At 28.4% G+C, this 20,000-nt stretch overlaps 1 protein-coding gene across 3 annotated transcripts in view; it reads left to right on the forward strand.

Annotated features, from left to right (window-relative positions):
* LOC100207742 (P-selectin) overlaps positions 1 to 20,000 on the forward strand; it is a 31,037-nt gene that overhangs the window by 1,285 nt on the left and 9,752 nt on the right. For all 3 annotated transcript variants that reach the window (XM_065805229.1, XM_065805230.1, XM_065805231.1), the window contains exons 2-5: positions 10,405 to 10,464; positions 11,357 to 11,599; positions 11,679 to 11,924; positions 12,101 to 12,361. In XM_065805229.1, coding sequence (XP_065661301.1) covers positions 10,416 to 10,464; positions 11,357 to 11,599; positions 11,679 to 11,924; positions 12,101 to 12,361 — 799 coding nt within the window. In that variant the 5' untranslated portion in view covers positions 10,405 to 10,415. The remainder of the gene's footprint in view (positions 1 to 10,404; positions 10,465 to 11,356; positions 11,600 to 11,678; positions 11,925 to 12,100; positions 12,362 to 20,000) is intronic.

The raw sequence follows: 20,000 nt of genomic DNA on the forward strand, positions 1-20,000 counted from the left end.
ATTATATATATAAATAATATATAATATATTATATATATATATATATATATATATATATATATATATATATATATATATATATAATATATATTATATATATTATATATATATGTAAATTTTGAACATTTTGATGTATATATATATTTTATATATATATATATATATATATATATATATATATATATATATATATTATAATAATAATAAAGAATTTATTATCATATTAAAATAATATATATGTGGTGCAGTATTGGTGCAATAACAAATATGTGGTCCAATTATATTTTCTAGTAAAACAGCTACAAGTATCAAAATGTGCAATTTTGGTTTTATATATATATATATATATATATATATATATATATATATATATATATATATATATATATGTATATATATATGTATATATGTGTATATATACATATATATATATACATATATATATATATATATATATGTGCATATGTATGTATGTAAGTATGTATTAAATATATATGTATATATATATATACATATATATATATATATATATATATATATATATATATATATATATATATATATATATATATATATATATATACTGAGGCATATTCGTTTAGACGCATCAATTTTTTTCTCTTTGTCTTAATTTTTTTCTATGAATTGTCAACTGATATGCATGCAAGTTATTATCAAAATAATTGTTGTGTTGTGGGCTAATAAAAATCACACAAAAATTTTTTTTATGTGTCTTTATTAACATGAGAGTATTTTTGATATACAAAAGTACATTTTTTAATTGGAATATATCTATAGACGCAGTCATATTTTTTACATTAAAAGCTGGAAATTAGTAATGCGTATGTCCTCCATTACACTGGATCACCTCAAAAATTCTGCCTTTCATTGACTCCACTAGTCGTTGAAGTGTAGTTTGATCCAACTCGGACCATGCTTCAAGGATTTTACACTTTAACTCAGTAACAGTTTTAAATTAGTGTCCGGCTGCTTTAGCGTCATAAACTTTTCTTGATGGCATTCCCCACACGTTCTCGATTGGATTTAAGTCCGGGCTACAAGTTGGCCATTCGAGAACCGGGATGTTGTGGTCTTTAAACCATTTCATAAAATGCCTAGATGTGTGAGTTGCAGCATTATCTTGCTGAAATATGGCAAGATAATGCTGCAACCAAAAATAAATTTTTTAGTTTTGGTTGCTTCGAATTCGCTTCGAAGCAACCAAAAATAAAAAATTTATTTTTGGTTGCTTCGAAGCGAATTCGATTAGTTTGCCGATTTGTTAATACTTTGTTGCCGCTTTGCTGTGTTGCCGTTTGTTGCTTTTTTTACATCGTAATTGTCACCTTTTGCAATGTAGTTTCATACAACATGGTCAGATCTTCCAATTTTTCGTGCTATTTCTCGTATAGAAAGTGCTGGTGAGATTTCTGAGCCACGATATAAATAAATTTGTATTTTTTCAGCACCTGTCAAATACTTTTGTTTAGGCATTTCGTAAAATGCAATATAAATGATACTGGCAGAGCAAAAGATCGAATTACACTAAAATTTATCAATTTATTTGTGTAAAAGTGATTAAAAATCAATAATTACCGTTATTAACCTGATTGCGTCTATAGATATATTCCAATTAAAAAATGTGCTTTTGTATATCAAACATAGTCTCATGTTAATAAAGACACATAGAAAAATTTTTTTGTGGTTTTTATTAGCCCACAACACAACAATTATTTTGATAATAACTTGCATGCATATCAGTTGACAATATATAGAAAAAAATTAAGATAAAGAGAAAAAAATTGATGCGTCTAAACGAATATGTCTCAGTGTATGTATGTATGTATATATATTAAGTCTTGCATGGTTATCAAAAAGTTTCTTTCATAAACTGTAGTTTTGAAGAGAGCGCTAATGAACTAGATCGGAAAAACTTTAAAAACTTGAATAATTTTTTTATTTTATTGATAGACTGCCTGCCCTAACCAAACCCTCAGTCGATGTAGCAGCACTCTGTTGCGAGTCAGGCTATAAGGTAGTCGATGTAGCAGTACTACGTTGCAAGTCAGGCTATAAGATAGTCGATGTAGCAACACACCCTTGTGGTAGCAGGCTATAGGATGGTCAATGTAGCAACACTCTACGCATGTTTTAAAAATATTTTAATAAAGCAAAAACGTTATTAATTAAAAAAATTTCTAGTCATTATTATTGCGGTTTTTTAAAAAACTATAAAATTTAATGTACTTCCACATTAATTAAATTGCTTTGACTTTTCAATGACAATAAATGTAGCTTAATTGTTAAAGTCACGAAATTGTTGTTAAAAGAGACTTTTTTTACCATAAAAGTCTCTTTCGACTATGGTACAGCTCTAAAACTCAGTTTTATGGTTCTGAGGCCGGCTGGTAGTCAGGTTTCCTAACTTTATTGTAGCTCTCAGAGAGGCTGATTCCATTAATAGCTGTAAAATATCAGAGTACTAACAGTGCCATGTTACGCATGGATGATGTCCCTGTTTAGTACTTTTGGTGTGCGTTGTCTAGGCCACATTTGGAGCCCTTTGTTATGGCTTAGGGTTTTTTAATAGTAATAAGGCAGTTGCTTGGACTATTAAATAATGTACTGAGTAATATCTGTGCTTTGAGTCAAGTTCTTTAACAAATTTAAAAATGGCTAAAGTAACAAAAATTATAAAACACAAAAAACCATTGTCATCTCCAAGTTCTCTAAAACTATAGTTCACTAATATTCATAAAGTTCGCTAGACCTACTTGCTCTTTGTGAGACTAATTTGAGTTCGTCTGTCTCATCTTATGATCTTAGTGTTGATAGTTATCTTCCTTTAATTCGTAAAGACTCCAATAGTCACATGCAAGGCCTGGGCATTTCCATTTGTAAGAATTCACCCATTTGTTGGGAAACTAGGTTTGAATCTACTGACTATTCTTTTATGTGCTTTTGTTTAGCACCATTTCACTCTATTGCCTTTCTCTTTGTTCTATATTGCTCTCCTTTATCTCAAGACTGCTCTCTTTTCAATGTTATTTTTGGTCAAATTGACCAAGCCCTTTCTCTTTATCCTTCAGCCAATATCGTTGTTGTTGGCGACTTTAATGCTCATCACACTTAATGGCTTGACTCTAATGTCAGTGATTCTGCAGGCATTAAGGCCCACAACTTTTGCCTTTCTTAATCTCTAACACAAATAGTCAACTTTCCAACTTGCTTTCCAGACAATCCAAATCAATTTATTTTTTCTACTCGGCTTATGTCTTGTTTCTGATCCTAGTCAGTGCTCAGTTCCTCCACATTCACCCTTAGGTGATCACGGTTTGATCTCTCTAAAACTTTTATCTCCTTTTTCATCATCAGAATCCTCCTATCCTCTTACAACTACCTTAGAGCTGACTGGGCCTACTTCTGTGATTTTCTTTGTGATGGGATTTGGGCAGAAATCTTTTGTCTTCCTGCTGACAAATGCGCTTCTTACATAACTTCTTGGATTCAGTCTGGTATGGAATCTTTTATTCCATTTTGGCCATACTAAGTCAAGTTTCACTCTTCTCCATGGTTTTCCTTCATTTTGCTGCTGCAATTTCCTATCAAAACCATTACTTCTTCCATATCTATCAGCAAAGCAATTCTCCACAAAGATGTCTGTTTACTATTGCTAGAGATCATTGTAAACCATTGTTCAAGCCTTCCCAGGAAAAGTGTGTGGTTTTTAGACTTGTATGTTCACGCAGTAGTATTTTATTTCAGACAACTTTGTCTTGGCCATTTGCAAGTTTTATTATATGTGTTGCTCAAAAAGGTTTCAAAGACAAAGAAAGCAAAGCTAACAAATAGGAAGGTAAAATAAACTTAATTAGAAAATAATAATTTAAATCATTTTTGTACTGCTTTTTTTTTGTTTCTTTAGAGTGGTTGTTATTTTCGGCATCATAATTTGGTCAACAAACTCATAAGGCAGACCAAAAAAAAAAAAAACAGTTTTAAATATTAAAAAGAATGATTTTCCTTTTTTTTTTTTTTTTTTAAAGAGGCAAGTAAAAATATAAATTGTCATCTGTTTGTAAAATGTATTTGTATAATTTTAATTTAACTAGTATATAAGAAAATGTCTATGTAGTGCACGCCTATACTTTTATGTGTAACTTTTTGTTTTATATAATTATATTTATTTTCTCCTAATTACACGCTTGTTTAGCTTATTTGGATAAAACATAGACTTCGTAAACCGAATGTCCATGGTTTGATTCCCACATCAGTCTACATTTTTTTGTTTTTCTTTTAAATACCGCTGGTCATATGTTTGCTTTGAAACCATTTATCCTCTCTTATTTGTATATAAAAAATGTTTTTGTTGTATGTTTCTGAATGATCACATTCAGATTTCTTATAGCATTCAAGCCTTTCAGTGTATTTTCTAAGTTAGGCGCACACATATATACATTATTTTTAAGCATCAATTAGGCCATGCTGTCTACACATAGCCTTAATCGTTTCATATTACCTTTTTTTTCCTGTATGTTTTTTATCCCTAATAAATATTAGAAAGAGATTAGTCTCGAACCACAGACATTCTTTTTACGAAGTATATGCCTTATCCAAATAAGCTAAATGTGCGTGAATTAGAAGGAAATAAATATAATTATGTTATATAAAAAGTTATACACAGTATACTCATTTATTAAATAGGAGTTTACATAGAGGGACAATACTTGTTACATTAAAATTAAGCAAATATATTTTACAAGCACATTGCAATTTATATTTTTGCTTTCCTTTTTTAAAAAAAAAAAGGTAAATAAATGAAAATCATTCTTTTTAATGTAAACTTAAATTTTTTTTTTTTTTTTTTTTGCTTTGCCTTAATTTTGCTGCTGAAAATAACAACCACTCTAAAGAAACAAAGTTGAAAACAGTACACAAAATATTTAAAGTATTAATTTCTTTTTATTTTTTTCTATTTAAGTTTATTTTTATTTCCTAATATGTTAGTTTTGCTTTTCTAGTTTTTGAAACTTTATTTTTTTCACAATGATTAATATTATAAAACTTACAAATGGCTGTGACCAAGTTGTTTAAAATAAAATACTCCTGTGTGGTGATACAAAACAAAAAAACGGCACAAATTTCCTAGGAAGGAAAGAACAATCAAGTGATTGTTCTACCTGATATAGCCGACAAACAGGTTGATCAATTGCTAGATATTTGTGTCACTCCAACTTCTGTATCTAAAGTGATTTCCTGCTTAGGCTCTTCTACAGCTTGTGGTTCAGAAAACATACCTTTTATAGTCTTGCAGAAGAGTTCTACAGAGTTGTCTTCTATATTTTCAAAACTATTTAACAAGTGCTTATCAGAGTCTTGTTTTCCAGCCTCTAACTCGTCTAACTACTGTTCCATTAGTCTTCTTCCTATCATAAGCATGGTTTTTGAATCTTTAATTAACAAACACTTAATCTCTCTTCTTCCAAATTTTCTCACATCTAAGTTGGCATTGTTTGCTGATGATACTACCATTTATTCTTGTCTTGATAAGAAGCCAACACTCTCTGATTGCTTGGAGAGGGCATTTGAGTTTAAAAAGGATCTCACCTCTGCTACAGCATGGGGCTCACAGTGGCTGGTCAACTTCAACTCAAATAAAAATCAATTTTTTTTAGCTAATCATTATCGCAATAATTCTAGATCTTCTATTGCTTATGAACAATAATTTACTCAAAGGATTGAGTAAAGGATTAACTCTTACTTCCGATCTTTTTTGGAAACCATATATCAAATCCATTGCAAATTTAGCATCTGCTAAAGTTGCATGTCTTTATCGTGCTTGACAATTTCTTACTTTCAATTAATTCTCATCCTTTTTCTGTGACTGTTCCTAAATGCTCTAAAAACTCTTATTCATCTAGTTTTTTTAACTTGAACATCAGTTCTTTGGAATTCGCTTTCTCCATCTTGCTTTCCTGATTTATATAATTTATCAATCATTATTTTGCTCTATAAATTTCATCTTTTCTCTTCCAGTAACTTCCAACTCTAATAGTGGTTGCATGCAACCTTTTTGAAAGCAAAGATTTTGAATATATATATATATATATATATATATATATATATATATATATATATATATATATATATACAGGCCTTCCCAGGAGAGGCGTGCGGTCGGTCGCTTTGAGTGACCACGCATATATATATATTTTTTGAGAGTTTGGCCACGGTTTTTTAGCATATATTAATGACGCATTTTTAAAAAGGCGCTGAAAAAACCTAACTAAATTGTCGTATTATTTTATTATTTTTATTCATAATTTATTCCTATTATTAATATAAAAATATGAACATAAAAATGAAATATATATATTTTGTCGTATTATTTTATTATTTTTATTCATAATTTATTCCTATTATTAATATAAAAATATGAACATAAAAATGAAATATATATATTTATACTTATTTATAAAAAAATTTTTTTTTCTTATTACAATTATTTTATTATTTTTATTCATAATTTATTCCTATTATTAATATAAAAATATGAACATAAAAATGAAATATATATATTTATACTTATTTATAAAAAAATTTTTTTTTCTTATTACAATTTTTTTTTTTATGTCTAGTAAACATTAAAAAAAAAAATTATTTATTTATATTTATTTATATTATAATTATTTATAATATATTTTTAGGTGTTGATTTTTTCAGCAACGATATTTGAGACAAGTCGATAAAATAAACAGAAAATGTGACCGAAAACTTTTTTAATCAATTTTGAAATATATGCTCTGCCGACGCGGGATGCGAACCAGGGTCTCCGCGGCGCTTTGTAATGTCTTAACCAAATGAGCTAAACATTCATTTACTTATCAAGAACCTTGTAGATAATAATTCTTCTAGAACTTAGAAGTTATTTTTTGTAAAAAGACATACTTATGCGAAAAAATTTAAAATTCAAAAAAAAAAAATGTAAAATAAAAAAATAAAAATTTGTTATAAGAAAAAAAAATTCAAAAAAAATATATATATATATATATATTATTTTTATGTTATTATTTCCTTATTAATGAAAAGAATAAATTATTAAAAAAATTACAAAATAATACAACGAATTTAATTTGATTTTTTCAGCGTCTTTTTAAAAATGCGTTATTTTTAATATATGCTAAAAAAGCGTGGCCGAGTTATCCAAAAAAAAATATATATCCGTGTTCACTCAAGGCGTGCGACCGCACGCCTCTCCTGGGAAGGCCTGATATAATATATATATATATATATATATATATATATATATATATATATATATATATATATATATATACATAGGGCATTCACATATATATATATGTATATATATATATATATATATATATATATATATATATATATATATATATATATGTATATATATATATACATAGGGCATTCACGCTTAGGCAGGAATGACGTACTATTGCACACTGTAACTGACCACGCTTATTTATTTTTTTTGTTACAATTTGACCACGGCTGTTTTGTATATATATATATATATATATATTCGTGTATGTGTGTGTGTGTTTAGACAAAAAAAAAATTAACAAATATGAATAAATGTTCCAGGTAACAAAAGAAAAACCATTCAAACTAAGATGAGTAAAATTTATTTATTAGATAAATTATGACAAAAATATAAAAAAATTATAAAATGTCTGAGTTAGAGAAAATTTTTTTAAATATTTGTCAAAATTTAACTAATAAATATATTTTACTCATCTTAGATTGAATAGTTATTCTTTTGTTACCTGGAACATTTATATATATATATATATATATATATATATATATATATATATATATATATATATATATATATATATATATATATATATATACACACATAATTATATACAGTGGGTGCAAAAAGTATCCAACACAAAAGAAAAACTTTATTTAATTAAAGACAATTCAACAAAATAACATAAACAAACACTATTCTAATGTAATTTTACATGGGAAATACAAATATCATATAAAAACAACAATATCATTAAATGTTGACTTGATAATTGCAATTTTGTAAAAGTTAAGGTTCAAAAAGTATCCAACACATCGTAAAAAAAGAATTTGATTTGCCAATAATTTGTCTTCCGTTATGTTCAAGAGAATATTCTAGAATCAGAAAATGTTGGAACATTCTAGAATGCAAAAGAACGTCATAGAATCTTTCTAACTGCAGTCATTCATTACCTGACATCTTCATTGAAAGGTGGCCTAAATTTTAGGCTCTTCAACAATGTCTAAAACTGCAGAATTGTCTGAATCAACTAGAAAATCAATTATTCAGCTGCACAGAGATGGTTTGGGATATAAAAAAATTTCATCTGTGTTAAATATCCCAATTTCGACAGTTGGTGATACTGTTTGGAAGTGGAAATCCTTCCATCTTTCAACTAGTCTGCCTCGTTCAAGGCGTCCTACAAAAATATCTGACCGTACAGCTAGGAATTTAGTTTGAAAAGTACAGAATAATCTTCGACTGACTTGCTCTGATCTGCAAAAGGACTTGCAATCATCTGGGACAAATGTTAGCAAAAATACAATTAGGACAGTTCTTCGAAATAGAGGGTTTCACACTCGGTCACCAAGAAAAACCCCTCTCTTGAAAGAAATTCATGTAAAGAAACGCCAGAACTTTGTTGAAGAGCACTTGAGTAAACCTTCAAGCTTTTGGGATAAAATATTATGGTCAGATGAGACTAAAATAGAGTTGTTTGGTCCGAACTGTGTCAGTTGTGTTTGGAGACGGAAGAACTCTCGCTTCACCCGAAGAATACCGTCCCAACAGTGAAGTTTGGAGGTGGCAGCATAATGTTTTGGGGTTGTTTCTCTTCTGCAGGCCCTGGGGAATTGGAAATCATAGAAGGAAGGATGAACTCCGAAATGTATCGTAAAGTCAGCCGAAAAATTGAACCTTCCTCGAGGTTGGATATTCCAACAAGACAGTCACCCTAAGCACATGGCTAGGGCAACTCGCACATGGTTTCAGGAGAGGGAAATTGACTTATTGGAATGGCAAAGCCAATCACCTGGCCTCAATCCAATTAAAAATCTGTGGCGGGAATTAAAATTGAGGGTACAGGAGGGAGATCCAAGAAATCTTATCCAGTTGAAAGAAATATGCAAGGAAGAGTGGGCTAAAATTCCTATTAGCATATGTGCTAATCTTGTGAACAAGTATTCCAATCGTTTAGAAGCAGTTTTGGCTGCTAAAGGTAACATGACGAAGTATTGAGTAAATGTTTTAAAATGTGTTGAATACTTTTGAACCTTAACTTTTACAAAATTGCAATTATCAAGTCAACATTTAATGATATTGTTGTTTTGATATGATATTTGTATTTCCCATGTAAAATTACATTAGAATAGTTTTGTTTATGTTATTTTGTTGAATGATCTTTAATTAAATAAAGTTTTTCCTTTGTGTCGGATACTTTTTGCACTCACTTGATATATATATATATATATATATATATATATATATATATATATATATATATATATATATATATATATATATATATATACACACACACATATATATATACATTTATACAACAGATAATATGTATCTAAGGATGCAATATCCTAATAATATTTATTAAGTGTGCGCTTTAATGTGGCTGTGGATATCAGGGGGCACAGTCCCCCTCCCCCTTTCCCCAACACACACTTTTTTTCATTTTTTAGAAATTTTAAAATATTGTAGGCTTTTTTTCAAAAATTGACAATTGTGTCCTCCCCTCCCTCCCCCATTTTAAAACTTTCGTGTTGTTGGGCCTGTTTAATTTTTCAAAAAAAGAAAAAAAAACGAAGATTAAGGAAAAATATGATTGCTGCCCCAACCCAAACCAGTCATTTGATCTAGTGGCACTCCCTTGCATGTGCTACCTAGATTGTCAGCTAATGTATTTACTGAAGCCCCACAGTATGGTACATATATATTTTTATATATATATATATACATACAGGTGCTATTCTAGGAAAAAAATTGGGCGGCGTCCCGGAGGAAATATCACCAAATATTGGCATTTTCTCGCGAAAAAAAAAATTTGCTGTTAAAAACATTTAAAAAAGGTCCTCACTTTTTAATTTGGGTGACGCCCAAATATGGTCGACACTGTCGAAAACGGTCTAGAATAGTCCCTGATGTATATATATCAATCTAGATATATATGTATAAATATTATATATATATATATATATATATATATATATATATATATATATATATATATATATATATATACATATATATATGTATATCTATATGTATATCTATATGTATATATATAAATATATATATATATATAATTTTTGTTTTTATTTTTTTCATTTAAATTTATTTAGTTAGGTAGGTTATGACACCAGAGTTTCAAGTTATTATTCAATGCTTTTTTTATACTGCTTGTAAGTTAACTTTATATTTATAAAAATTTATTTATAATTTAATTGCATTTCATGCTGTTTTATGTTATTAAAAAAAATAATATTTTCATATATATTCTCATATTAGATTGCATTTAGTTTATTTATCTTAAAAGTAATGTTCATGTTTTAGAACACACCTAGTTTACCATTTTTAAGACACAATTTATGCCAAAAATATATAGATTCTAATTTAGTACATTTATTAGCTATTGTTTTAGCAAAGAAGTGTGTTTTATAATATAAAATCAACTTCAAAAAAGCAAGTTGTGTTCATATCATAAATAATCCTTAAAAATTAGTTTTATGTTAATTAAACTTTCCAGAACAAATTATTTATTGGGATATTAGCAAAAAACTTTATAATTTTAAAACCTTTTTTTTTTCTTGAAGTTAAGTTCTTGCTCTTTCAATTTTTTTAATTAAAACACTGGTCTGATTAATGCGCTTTTGTAGTTCTTTCAAATAACTTAAACTCTAGTTAAAAGGTTATATAGGAAATCAACAAATATGAATATATAGGTATAAATCATGAATATATAGGTATAAACTTTGATGATGACCAAAGGAGTTATTAGAGATCAGCAAACAGAATATCATGAATATAAAGGTATAAACCTTGATGATGACCAGGGGAGGTGTTAGAGATCAGCAAACAGGATATCATGAATATAAACCAAATCAATACAATATTTTGAAAATTTAAATTTTAAATAAATTTAATACATTTTTATACATTAAAATAATATATTTTGATTAAGGTTTAGTCTTATAATAGGATTGTCTATAAGTCTCAAAGTACAATGAAAATATAAACATCTGATATAAACGTTTATCATAGAAGTAGATATTTCTACAATTTTTTTTTTTCTAGTTGCACAATTTTACAAATGTAAAAATTCATATGTAGAGCTGCAAAGATTAAACAAAACACTTATAGGTCCACTACCTATCTATGAAAACAAAAAAGAAAAATATGCGTATGAAGAGAGAGTTACATTTAGATGCCCTCCTGGTTATCATTTAAGTGCTGCCAGCTTGCAGTTCTATGGAGAAGCAATATATACTGTATGTTTAATAGAAGGATTGTGGAGTCATCCATGGCCTTCTTGTAGAGGTTAATTTTTATTAAATAATGAATAAGGATTTGTTTGCTGTAAAGACAATAACATCTAAAATCATGTGTTTTTTTTCAGGTGTAAATGAAAATGTTACATGTGAAAATGAATACATGATTAATCCTAGTAATCACAGATTAAAGCCTTCAGAAAATGAAGTTCGTGCAATGTATTCCGATCATAGGTTATTATATCCTCATCAATTTACAATAAAATTCCATTGTCCAAAAGATATGACATTGTTAAATACTAATGGATTATCTGTTATGGTATCTTCATGTGGTGATAATGGTGTTTGGACAAGAGAGTGGCCTATGTGTCAAGGTATGAAGTGCTTTCAAAAAAAGGTTTGATAGTCTGTTGCTTAAAACAATCATAAAAAATTGTTTAACGTTTTTTGTATTTATAAAAAATAGTTTATATATATATATATATATATATATATATATATATATACATACATAATATATTAAATATTATACATATAATATATTATATAGGAAATATATGCCCTTATTTTTCAATAACTAATGGAAATGTTACAGAAAGTTATTCAAAACGATCTGTTGGCCTTACTTTGAACATAACTTGTGAATCAGGCTACTATTTGTGGGGTAAGAATACTACAGAATGCCTTTCTTCATTAAAATGGAGTTCTGTTGCAGAATGCATACCTATGGAAACCTTTAAGAGATACTGTGAGAAAAAACGTGCCACCATGAGGATTTCTATTGAAAATGGTACCTTAATTCCATACTGCCGTAAGTAAAAATAATTCCAATACTTAAGAAATATATTTCTAGATTTTTTGGTGAAATACGAAATGTAACAACATTTACTCCATAATTTTATACCAAAGTCATATAACATACAAACAAAATAAAATAAAGTTTACTTTTCATATCAAAAAATGATATGAAAAGTAAATTTTATTTTATTTTGTATGTTGTATGACTTTGGTATAAAATTATGGAGTAAATGTTGTTACATTTTGTTTGTAATTAAACATATGACTTTTATATGATTTTTTAGAATTATACACACGCAAATAATAATTTCTATAGAATAAGTAGAGTTATTTCTTTTTGATGCAAAATATATAATATACATAATATTTTGTGAATTATGTATTTTGAGCATTAAAAAAAGTTATTGTTTGATTGAAGCATTGCATTTTTTAATTTTTTTTTTTACAGGGTGGATTCAAACTTAATAAAGTTATGACATTAATCTCCATTTTAGTAAAAAAAATTCAATTTCCATTCTAACAAATTTCCATTGTAACTTCCATTCTAATAAAGGAAAAACAATCGTTTTACAAGTCAAATAATTAATTGTACAAGTCAAATTTTTAATTTTAATTTTTGCATCAGTCAGGTGTATTTTAAAAATAATTCTTCAACAATTTTTAATTGATAATTTTTTTATTAATTCTTGGTTTTCATTTTTAATTCTTTTCATAAATGAAAACCAAAACTTATAATTCAACTATATTTAAGCTACTATAAAAAGGATAAATCCTGACATAGTGAGACAATTTCAAACACAACTAATATTTTTATTTCAAGAAGTGATGTCTTATTTTTATTAAATATAAAGTTTATGTCATTTCTTATGTAATTAATTGTCTATTAACAATCTATGCATTGATGCATTGTCACTTTCTTGTTCTTTGTTTATAGTTTTAAACTTTCCATATATATTTTCTTGTAGATTTTTTTAGCTAGGATCCTCCTTTCCTCATTTCTTAAAAAGTATTTAATTATCAAGTTATCGTGAATAGTCTTGAAAATAAATCCTCTATATGTCTTTGTTAAGATTTATTAATATTTTTATTAATATTCATCATTTTATGAAGATTGTATAATGATTTTTTTTTTTTAAATAAAGTTTGTCATTTTTATGCAGGTCCCTATTTATTTATAAAATGTTTTGTTTGTCTCATAAATCTCATTGCCAAATAACATAAATATAAATGTAAGTATATACTAAGTTTTAAATTGTTTAAATAATAACTTGCAAATAATTAAAATAAAATAATACAGTTGTGAATAATGAAAGTTGGAGATTTTAATTATTTTGAGATTTTAATTATTTTTTTAAACTCAAAAAAAAGTTATTTTCAAAACACTTTTGAACTATAAACTACTTGAGAAATAAAGTTACAATAAAATTAGAAAATAGTCTTAATCTCTTGTGTAAATATTTGTACTTTTTAATCAAAGCAATTCCCCTCTTCTTTTTTTTGGTAACTCATCTCTTCAAAACTTATTAGGCCACTACATCTGTAGTGTACTCATCTGAGGAGGTTACTTGTGGCTATAACCCTCTCTCAACTCTATAACTACGAAACACGAACCTTGACGAACAAGGCCACTGTGCGGAGAAAAAGTTTGGCATGGTACTACCAAGAATGTGGTGGAAATCGAACTTGGAATCTCTCGCTTATGAAGCAAGCGCTCTATCACTACACTACTACCGCATGTCTACCGCACTACTCTTATTGTCATTCTACAACTCCGCATTGGCATTTACAACTTTTAGGTGATGAAAAATTTAGCAAGAAATTTTATAATCATTGCCGTGCTTCTATGTTTCTGGATTGGTTTTGAGAAATTTGGATTGAAATTTTCAGATGGTTGAAAAGCAACATGAAGTTCTTTGTAACAAAATATTTTATGCAAGTTTTGATAGATTTCTCTACATTTAGTCTTCAGAAAGTCATCTTAGCCTGGTTTTTTATTTAAAGCTTTCACTGTGGCTTGTTTAGACTTGATGTCCACAAGTGAATCAAAAAATGCCAAAGCTTAAAAAAAAATCAAGTTCTTTACTGATAATACAACATATAGTAAGCAAATTTACTGCTGGCTGCAATGGAAATGGAAGGATTTTCTTTCTAATAGAAAACTTAACTTTTCAATAATTTAAAACTATAATTATGTACATATGCAGCAAGAAGAGCTGTGAACCATGCTTTGATGTGGACACATACAGCAAAAATACAGACTGAACACAATCCTAGCTCCTCATGTTTAGTTAATTTAAATTGTCCTCTAAACATCCATATCCTGAAAGTGTTTGATGCTTTTACTATCCACCAGGCCTAGTGCAATGTTGCAAGAGGCAAAAACTTAACTCCACAAGTAAATGTCTCCAAGATAAGTATTACACAATTCTAGAAATTTACGATAATTATCTCTGGGCTAATTGTTTTCAAGCTGCTACACAGTGAACATTACCATCTAAGTTTTCAAGCTGCTACACGGTGAACGGTACCATCTAAGTTGTTTTATGTGGATCTAGCTACTTTTTCATTGTCAGTTCCAGTTTTATCGTTTAATTGATCTACAAATTTCTAGATTTGTTGAAAATATTGTAAAATGGCAATGTTCATACTAGAGAAGTCAACTAAATGTTTTGATGAAACACCAAGATTAATTTGATATGTGATAATGACATATAAAATTAAGTGAGTCTTTTTTCAGTTTTGTACTTTAGCACAAAACAGGCATTGTTTCTGCAACCAGTGTTGTTTGTCATTGTATTAAAGCATATTTGCATATATGTGTAAATAAAATATGCATATTTGCATATATGTATAAATAAAAAAACAAAGTACTATTATATTTTTTTTAAATAAAGCATTTATCTTTTAATAAAAATAAATTATTTTTAAATAATATATTTTTATTAAAAGAACACTTTCTGGGCATGTCTTTTTGTTGTTTGTGTAGTATCCAGAATTTCCAGGCATGTTGTCCCTTGCAAAACAAAAGTATTTTTTGTCATCGATGACTAGAAGCAATTTTGTGTTATAGAGTTGGTTAACTAGTTTCCTGCTTCTTTTCTTTGCCTTTATTTGTTGTTCTATAGTGTATTTTGGAGTCTTTTCACGTTTTCTATATTTAATATTCATTTTTTTTAACTGACGACCAATTGTCAGTTGATTTACAACAAATTTAATACCTATTTTTCTCTGACTGACCCCTTTTCGATTGTTGACAAGTCTCGTTAATTCGGCTTTCTTTTCTCTAGTCCAGGATGTCGGACGACCAGGGTGCTTTCTATCAGAAAACCATTGAACAGTTTCAAGTCTTTTTAAGTTATCATATATTGTTCTTCGAGCAAATCCTTCCTTTTCAAAATGATTTATGATTTTTGTTTTTTTTATATTAGGTTTATTTACAAAAAACATTTTTAGTCGCTTTCGATAAGATTCTCGTTCAGCTGCATTTAACCTCATTTTAAATAATTGTGTTTCAAATAATAAAGTTTATATTTTATAGAACGTTTATGCCTACGCATAAAACCACAAAAACTACTTATTATGCTCAAATAATGAAATTAGGATTTGTCCGATAACTTCCGCATCACCCGTTAAGCTCTTTAATAATGGACAAAATTAAATATTTTAAATGCCTAGAACTACTCAGGATCTGGTTTTAATATTCTGTTTCTTTATAGGTATCCAATGAAAACACAGTGAGGTTTTAAAACGGTCTTAGTAGTTCATTTTCATTCCAAAATCATTTGCTTTTATTATAGTTGCTGCGAGTTTTCATGTTCTTCTCAATCCACATATAATAATAATAGGATTCACTTTTCTAGGTAAAGCCTTGGAGAAGTAATTTTTGTCTTAAAATACCCCCTGTGTTTTGAGTTTGAGTTAAGGCTATAGGCAATAAAAATACTTATCTTGGGCAGTATGACTAAAAATATTTTTTTGATAATTTTTATTCCCTTTGTTATAATAAGAGGAAAAGATAGATCTTTAAACACAAAGTACCATAGAAAAGTGTCAACTCCTATAAAAGTAGTTTTAACTCTAGTCTAAAAAAAAATTTCACTTTAATCTGAACCATTCTACTTGTTAGTTAGTGATAAAACTGCATGAATCTTATCCACAAGCTGAGACGTAGCAACATTCAGCTAAGGCAGCCCAGTACTTTTTTATTTTTTTATTATTATAAATAAATATTTTCTCATTGTTGGTTAACCATTTATCAAGACTTGCTTTAAACTTGTTTAAGCTCTCGGCCTCTACAACAATATCTGGAAGTTTGTTCCAAATTTGGCACACTCTGTTTGAGAAGAAATGTATTTTTGAGCTATCCGATGCATGAAAGTCATTTATTTTGCGAGGGGTAAAACACTGCATTCTGATTTTATATTTGTGACCTCTAGTTGAAGAACATGGGCCATCTAATTCAACATTTGACTTAAAGACTGGTTTGACATTAAGATTGACATACTCTAAATGGTTCAATATCTTGTATAAGTGAATCAAGTCTCCTCGTTTTCTTCTAAGATTTAAAGTCGTTAAACCCATTCTAACTAGCCCCTTTTTATAACAAAGCATCCGATTTGAGTAAGGAATTATTGTGGCCCTGTGTTGAACTCGTTCAAGCATTAAAATTTTAGCTACATTTGGCGAACTCCATGCTGGAGCTGCAAATTCAAGATAAGGTCGAATATAGGTTATATACAAAATTTTCCACATATTAAAATCTCTACTTTCAAAGGCATTTTTTAACAAACCTAGTATATTTGAGGCTTTGTTAACACATATTTGTGTTTGATGTTTTCATTTCATATCCGATTGCACAAAAATACCTAGATCTCTCTCTATTACACTGTTTGAGAGGTCATAATTCATTCCATTTACATTTAATGTGCATGGTTTAACAATACCTCGAAGAACATTGTTTAAGGTGATGAGACTTGTCAAGCCAAATCTCAACCTTACATTTTTTGCAATTAAGTTCCATGTGCCAATGATTGCACCATTTCACAATGTTGTCAAGGTCAGTTTGTATTTCTGAATGTTTATCAAGGGAGTCTTCTATGGCTATTAATTTGCTATTGTTAGCATACATTTTAAATTTGTTTTGCACTACTTCTGGCAAGTCGTTTATGAATAGCAAAAATAAAATGAGACCCAGAACTGAACCCTGAGGAACGCCACTGGTAACAGATACCCATTCTGAAAATGTATTACCAATAGTAACTCTTTGTTTCCTATTTGTATGGAAACTTTTAATCCAGTTATATTTTTCCTGTTATACCATATGTTTCAATCTTTTTCAATAACCTTTTGTGTTCTACTTTATCAAAAGCTTTTGAGAAGTCAAGATATATACCGCATAACAGTTTACCCTTTGCAGCTTCATATGTAATGATGTCAATTGTCTCAATTAAATTTGTTGTGCATGATTTGTTTGGAACAAAATCAGTTTGCCTTTCAGAAATAAGACTATTTAGTCTAAATGTTCCAGAATTATGTCCCGAATAAGCTTTTCGAACATTTTACAAATCACAGATGTCAAGGATATTGGTCTATAGTTTTCTGGTTCAAGTTCTGATCCCCCTTTATAAATAGGTGATATATTTGCAACAGACCAATGGTAAGGGACACAACCAGTGTCAAAACTCAATTTGAAAATATAGATAATCAGATCAACAAAACCTTCTGCAACATGTTTTAAAACAAACGGACTAATGTCATCAAAACCCATCGGTTTTGACTCATCAATACTTTCTTACATTTTTATTATTTTTTCATTGGTAATCAAATAATATACTGTCATCACACTGATTTTCACATCTTTGCAAGAACTTGGGTATTGCTTGGTCATCATCTTTTACAAAGACTGACTTAAATTGCTTAATTAATATGTTTGAAATCTCTGATATTTCAGTTGTAATTTGTTCTTTTTTATTTTTCATGGCTCTAATTTGGGATTTTACATTTTTTTATTTTATTTACGTAAGAGAATAAAAGTTTAGGTGTTAGCTTTGCTTTTTTTACTAAATCCATTTTGTATTCTCGAGTTGATCTTTTAATTTTTTAACATTAGCGCAAATTTTGTTGATTCTTGACTTTGCCGATACACATTCGAATAAAATATTGTTTCATCTTTATTGCCTTTTTAACTTTTGCATCCAGCCATGGTTGGCTATTCTTTTTTTTGTTACTAAAGATAGGAACAAACAATCGACAAGATTCATTATAAATATGTAAAAATAACTCATAGCACTCACAGGCTGATTTATCATGATATAGCTCAACCCAGTTGACTTGTTTCAAGTACTTAATCATTTGTGTAAATTTACCCTTTTTAAAGCAAAACATATCTCTTGTGAATACTGTATTGTCAATAGAACTAGTAAAATATTGCCAAGTAATGGTATCTTCCCTTTTCATAGTGACCTAACTGTGGACCACATTAAAGAAAATTTATGCAATTCAGATTGCAAGCTAAAACAAGGTCAAGGGTGTTAACTGCAGGAACAGAATCACTTTGTTTAAATGTTGGAAAGTTTACTATTTGGTATAAAGAACAATCATTTAATACTTTAATAAATTCATGCTCAGTTGAGTTTTCATATGAAGGAATTATTGGACCATCATCTTTCCATTCTTTATTAGGGAAATTAAAATCTCCTACAACAATAAGATCTGTATATTTTTTGCCATTTTTGAGTTTTAAAGCAGTTTTGATTGAGTCTAGAATTGATTTTGAGTAATTAGCTGTAGAATTTGGTGGTCGATATATACAACTAACAATTAACTTCAAATTATTACATTTTATTGAGCACCAGACTTGTTTGATTTTTTGTATTGTTAAGATGCAGAATAACAACTTCTATATTCGTAAGATTTTTATTTATGTAAAAGGCAACTCCTCCAATTCTATCTCTATCTGCGTGATATAGGTCATATCCATCAATGTTTTAAATTGTATCCAATTTGAACCAAGTCTCTGTAATTGTGATAACATCTATTTTGTTTGTCAAAGCAAGTGCGGACAGCTCAAATAATTTATTAGAGTTAAATGAGGTAGCATTGGTGTAATAAAAACTAATTGGTTTGTCGTTAGTCTTAATACTTAAGCTTCAAATAAATAGGTAGTTGTTCATTATGTAACTTTTGATGAGATTTATAAGATTGGCTGGTAATCTAGTAGTTAGGCCCCTCCGGGCCTAACTACTAGACTACTAGACATAAACTTAACTGACAACTACTAGACATAACTGACAACTACTAGACTTAACTGACTACTACTAGACATAAACTTAACTGACTTCTAGACATAAACTTAAATATGAATGCACTTATTTGTCATGAAATGGCAGGTTTGAAATCTCTGATTATTCTTTTATTTGCTTTCATTTAGCCTCTTTTCACTCAATCACCTTTGATGTTATTTCTGATTAAATTGACCAATATTTTCTTTTTATCCAACAGTCACATTTGAGTCAGATCAATAATACAACGGTTTCTTACAGAATTGGTTGTTAAAACTAATAGTCTACTCATAGTAAACTATTAATAGTAAACTCTTGTTGAATCTTATGAAGTGTTTGCTTTTTAACCAATTTGCTTTTAAACTTGCTAAA

The sequence above is a fragment of the Hydra vulgaris genome, chromosome 09, assembly GCF_038396675.1.
Source record: "Hydra vulgaris chromosome 09, alternate assembly HydraT2T_AEP".
In the NCBI taxonomy this organism is placed as follows: domain Eukaryota; kingdom Metazoa; phylum Cnidaria; class Hydrozoa; order Anthoathecata; family Hydridae; genus Hydra; species Hydra vulgaris.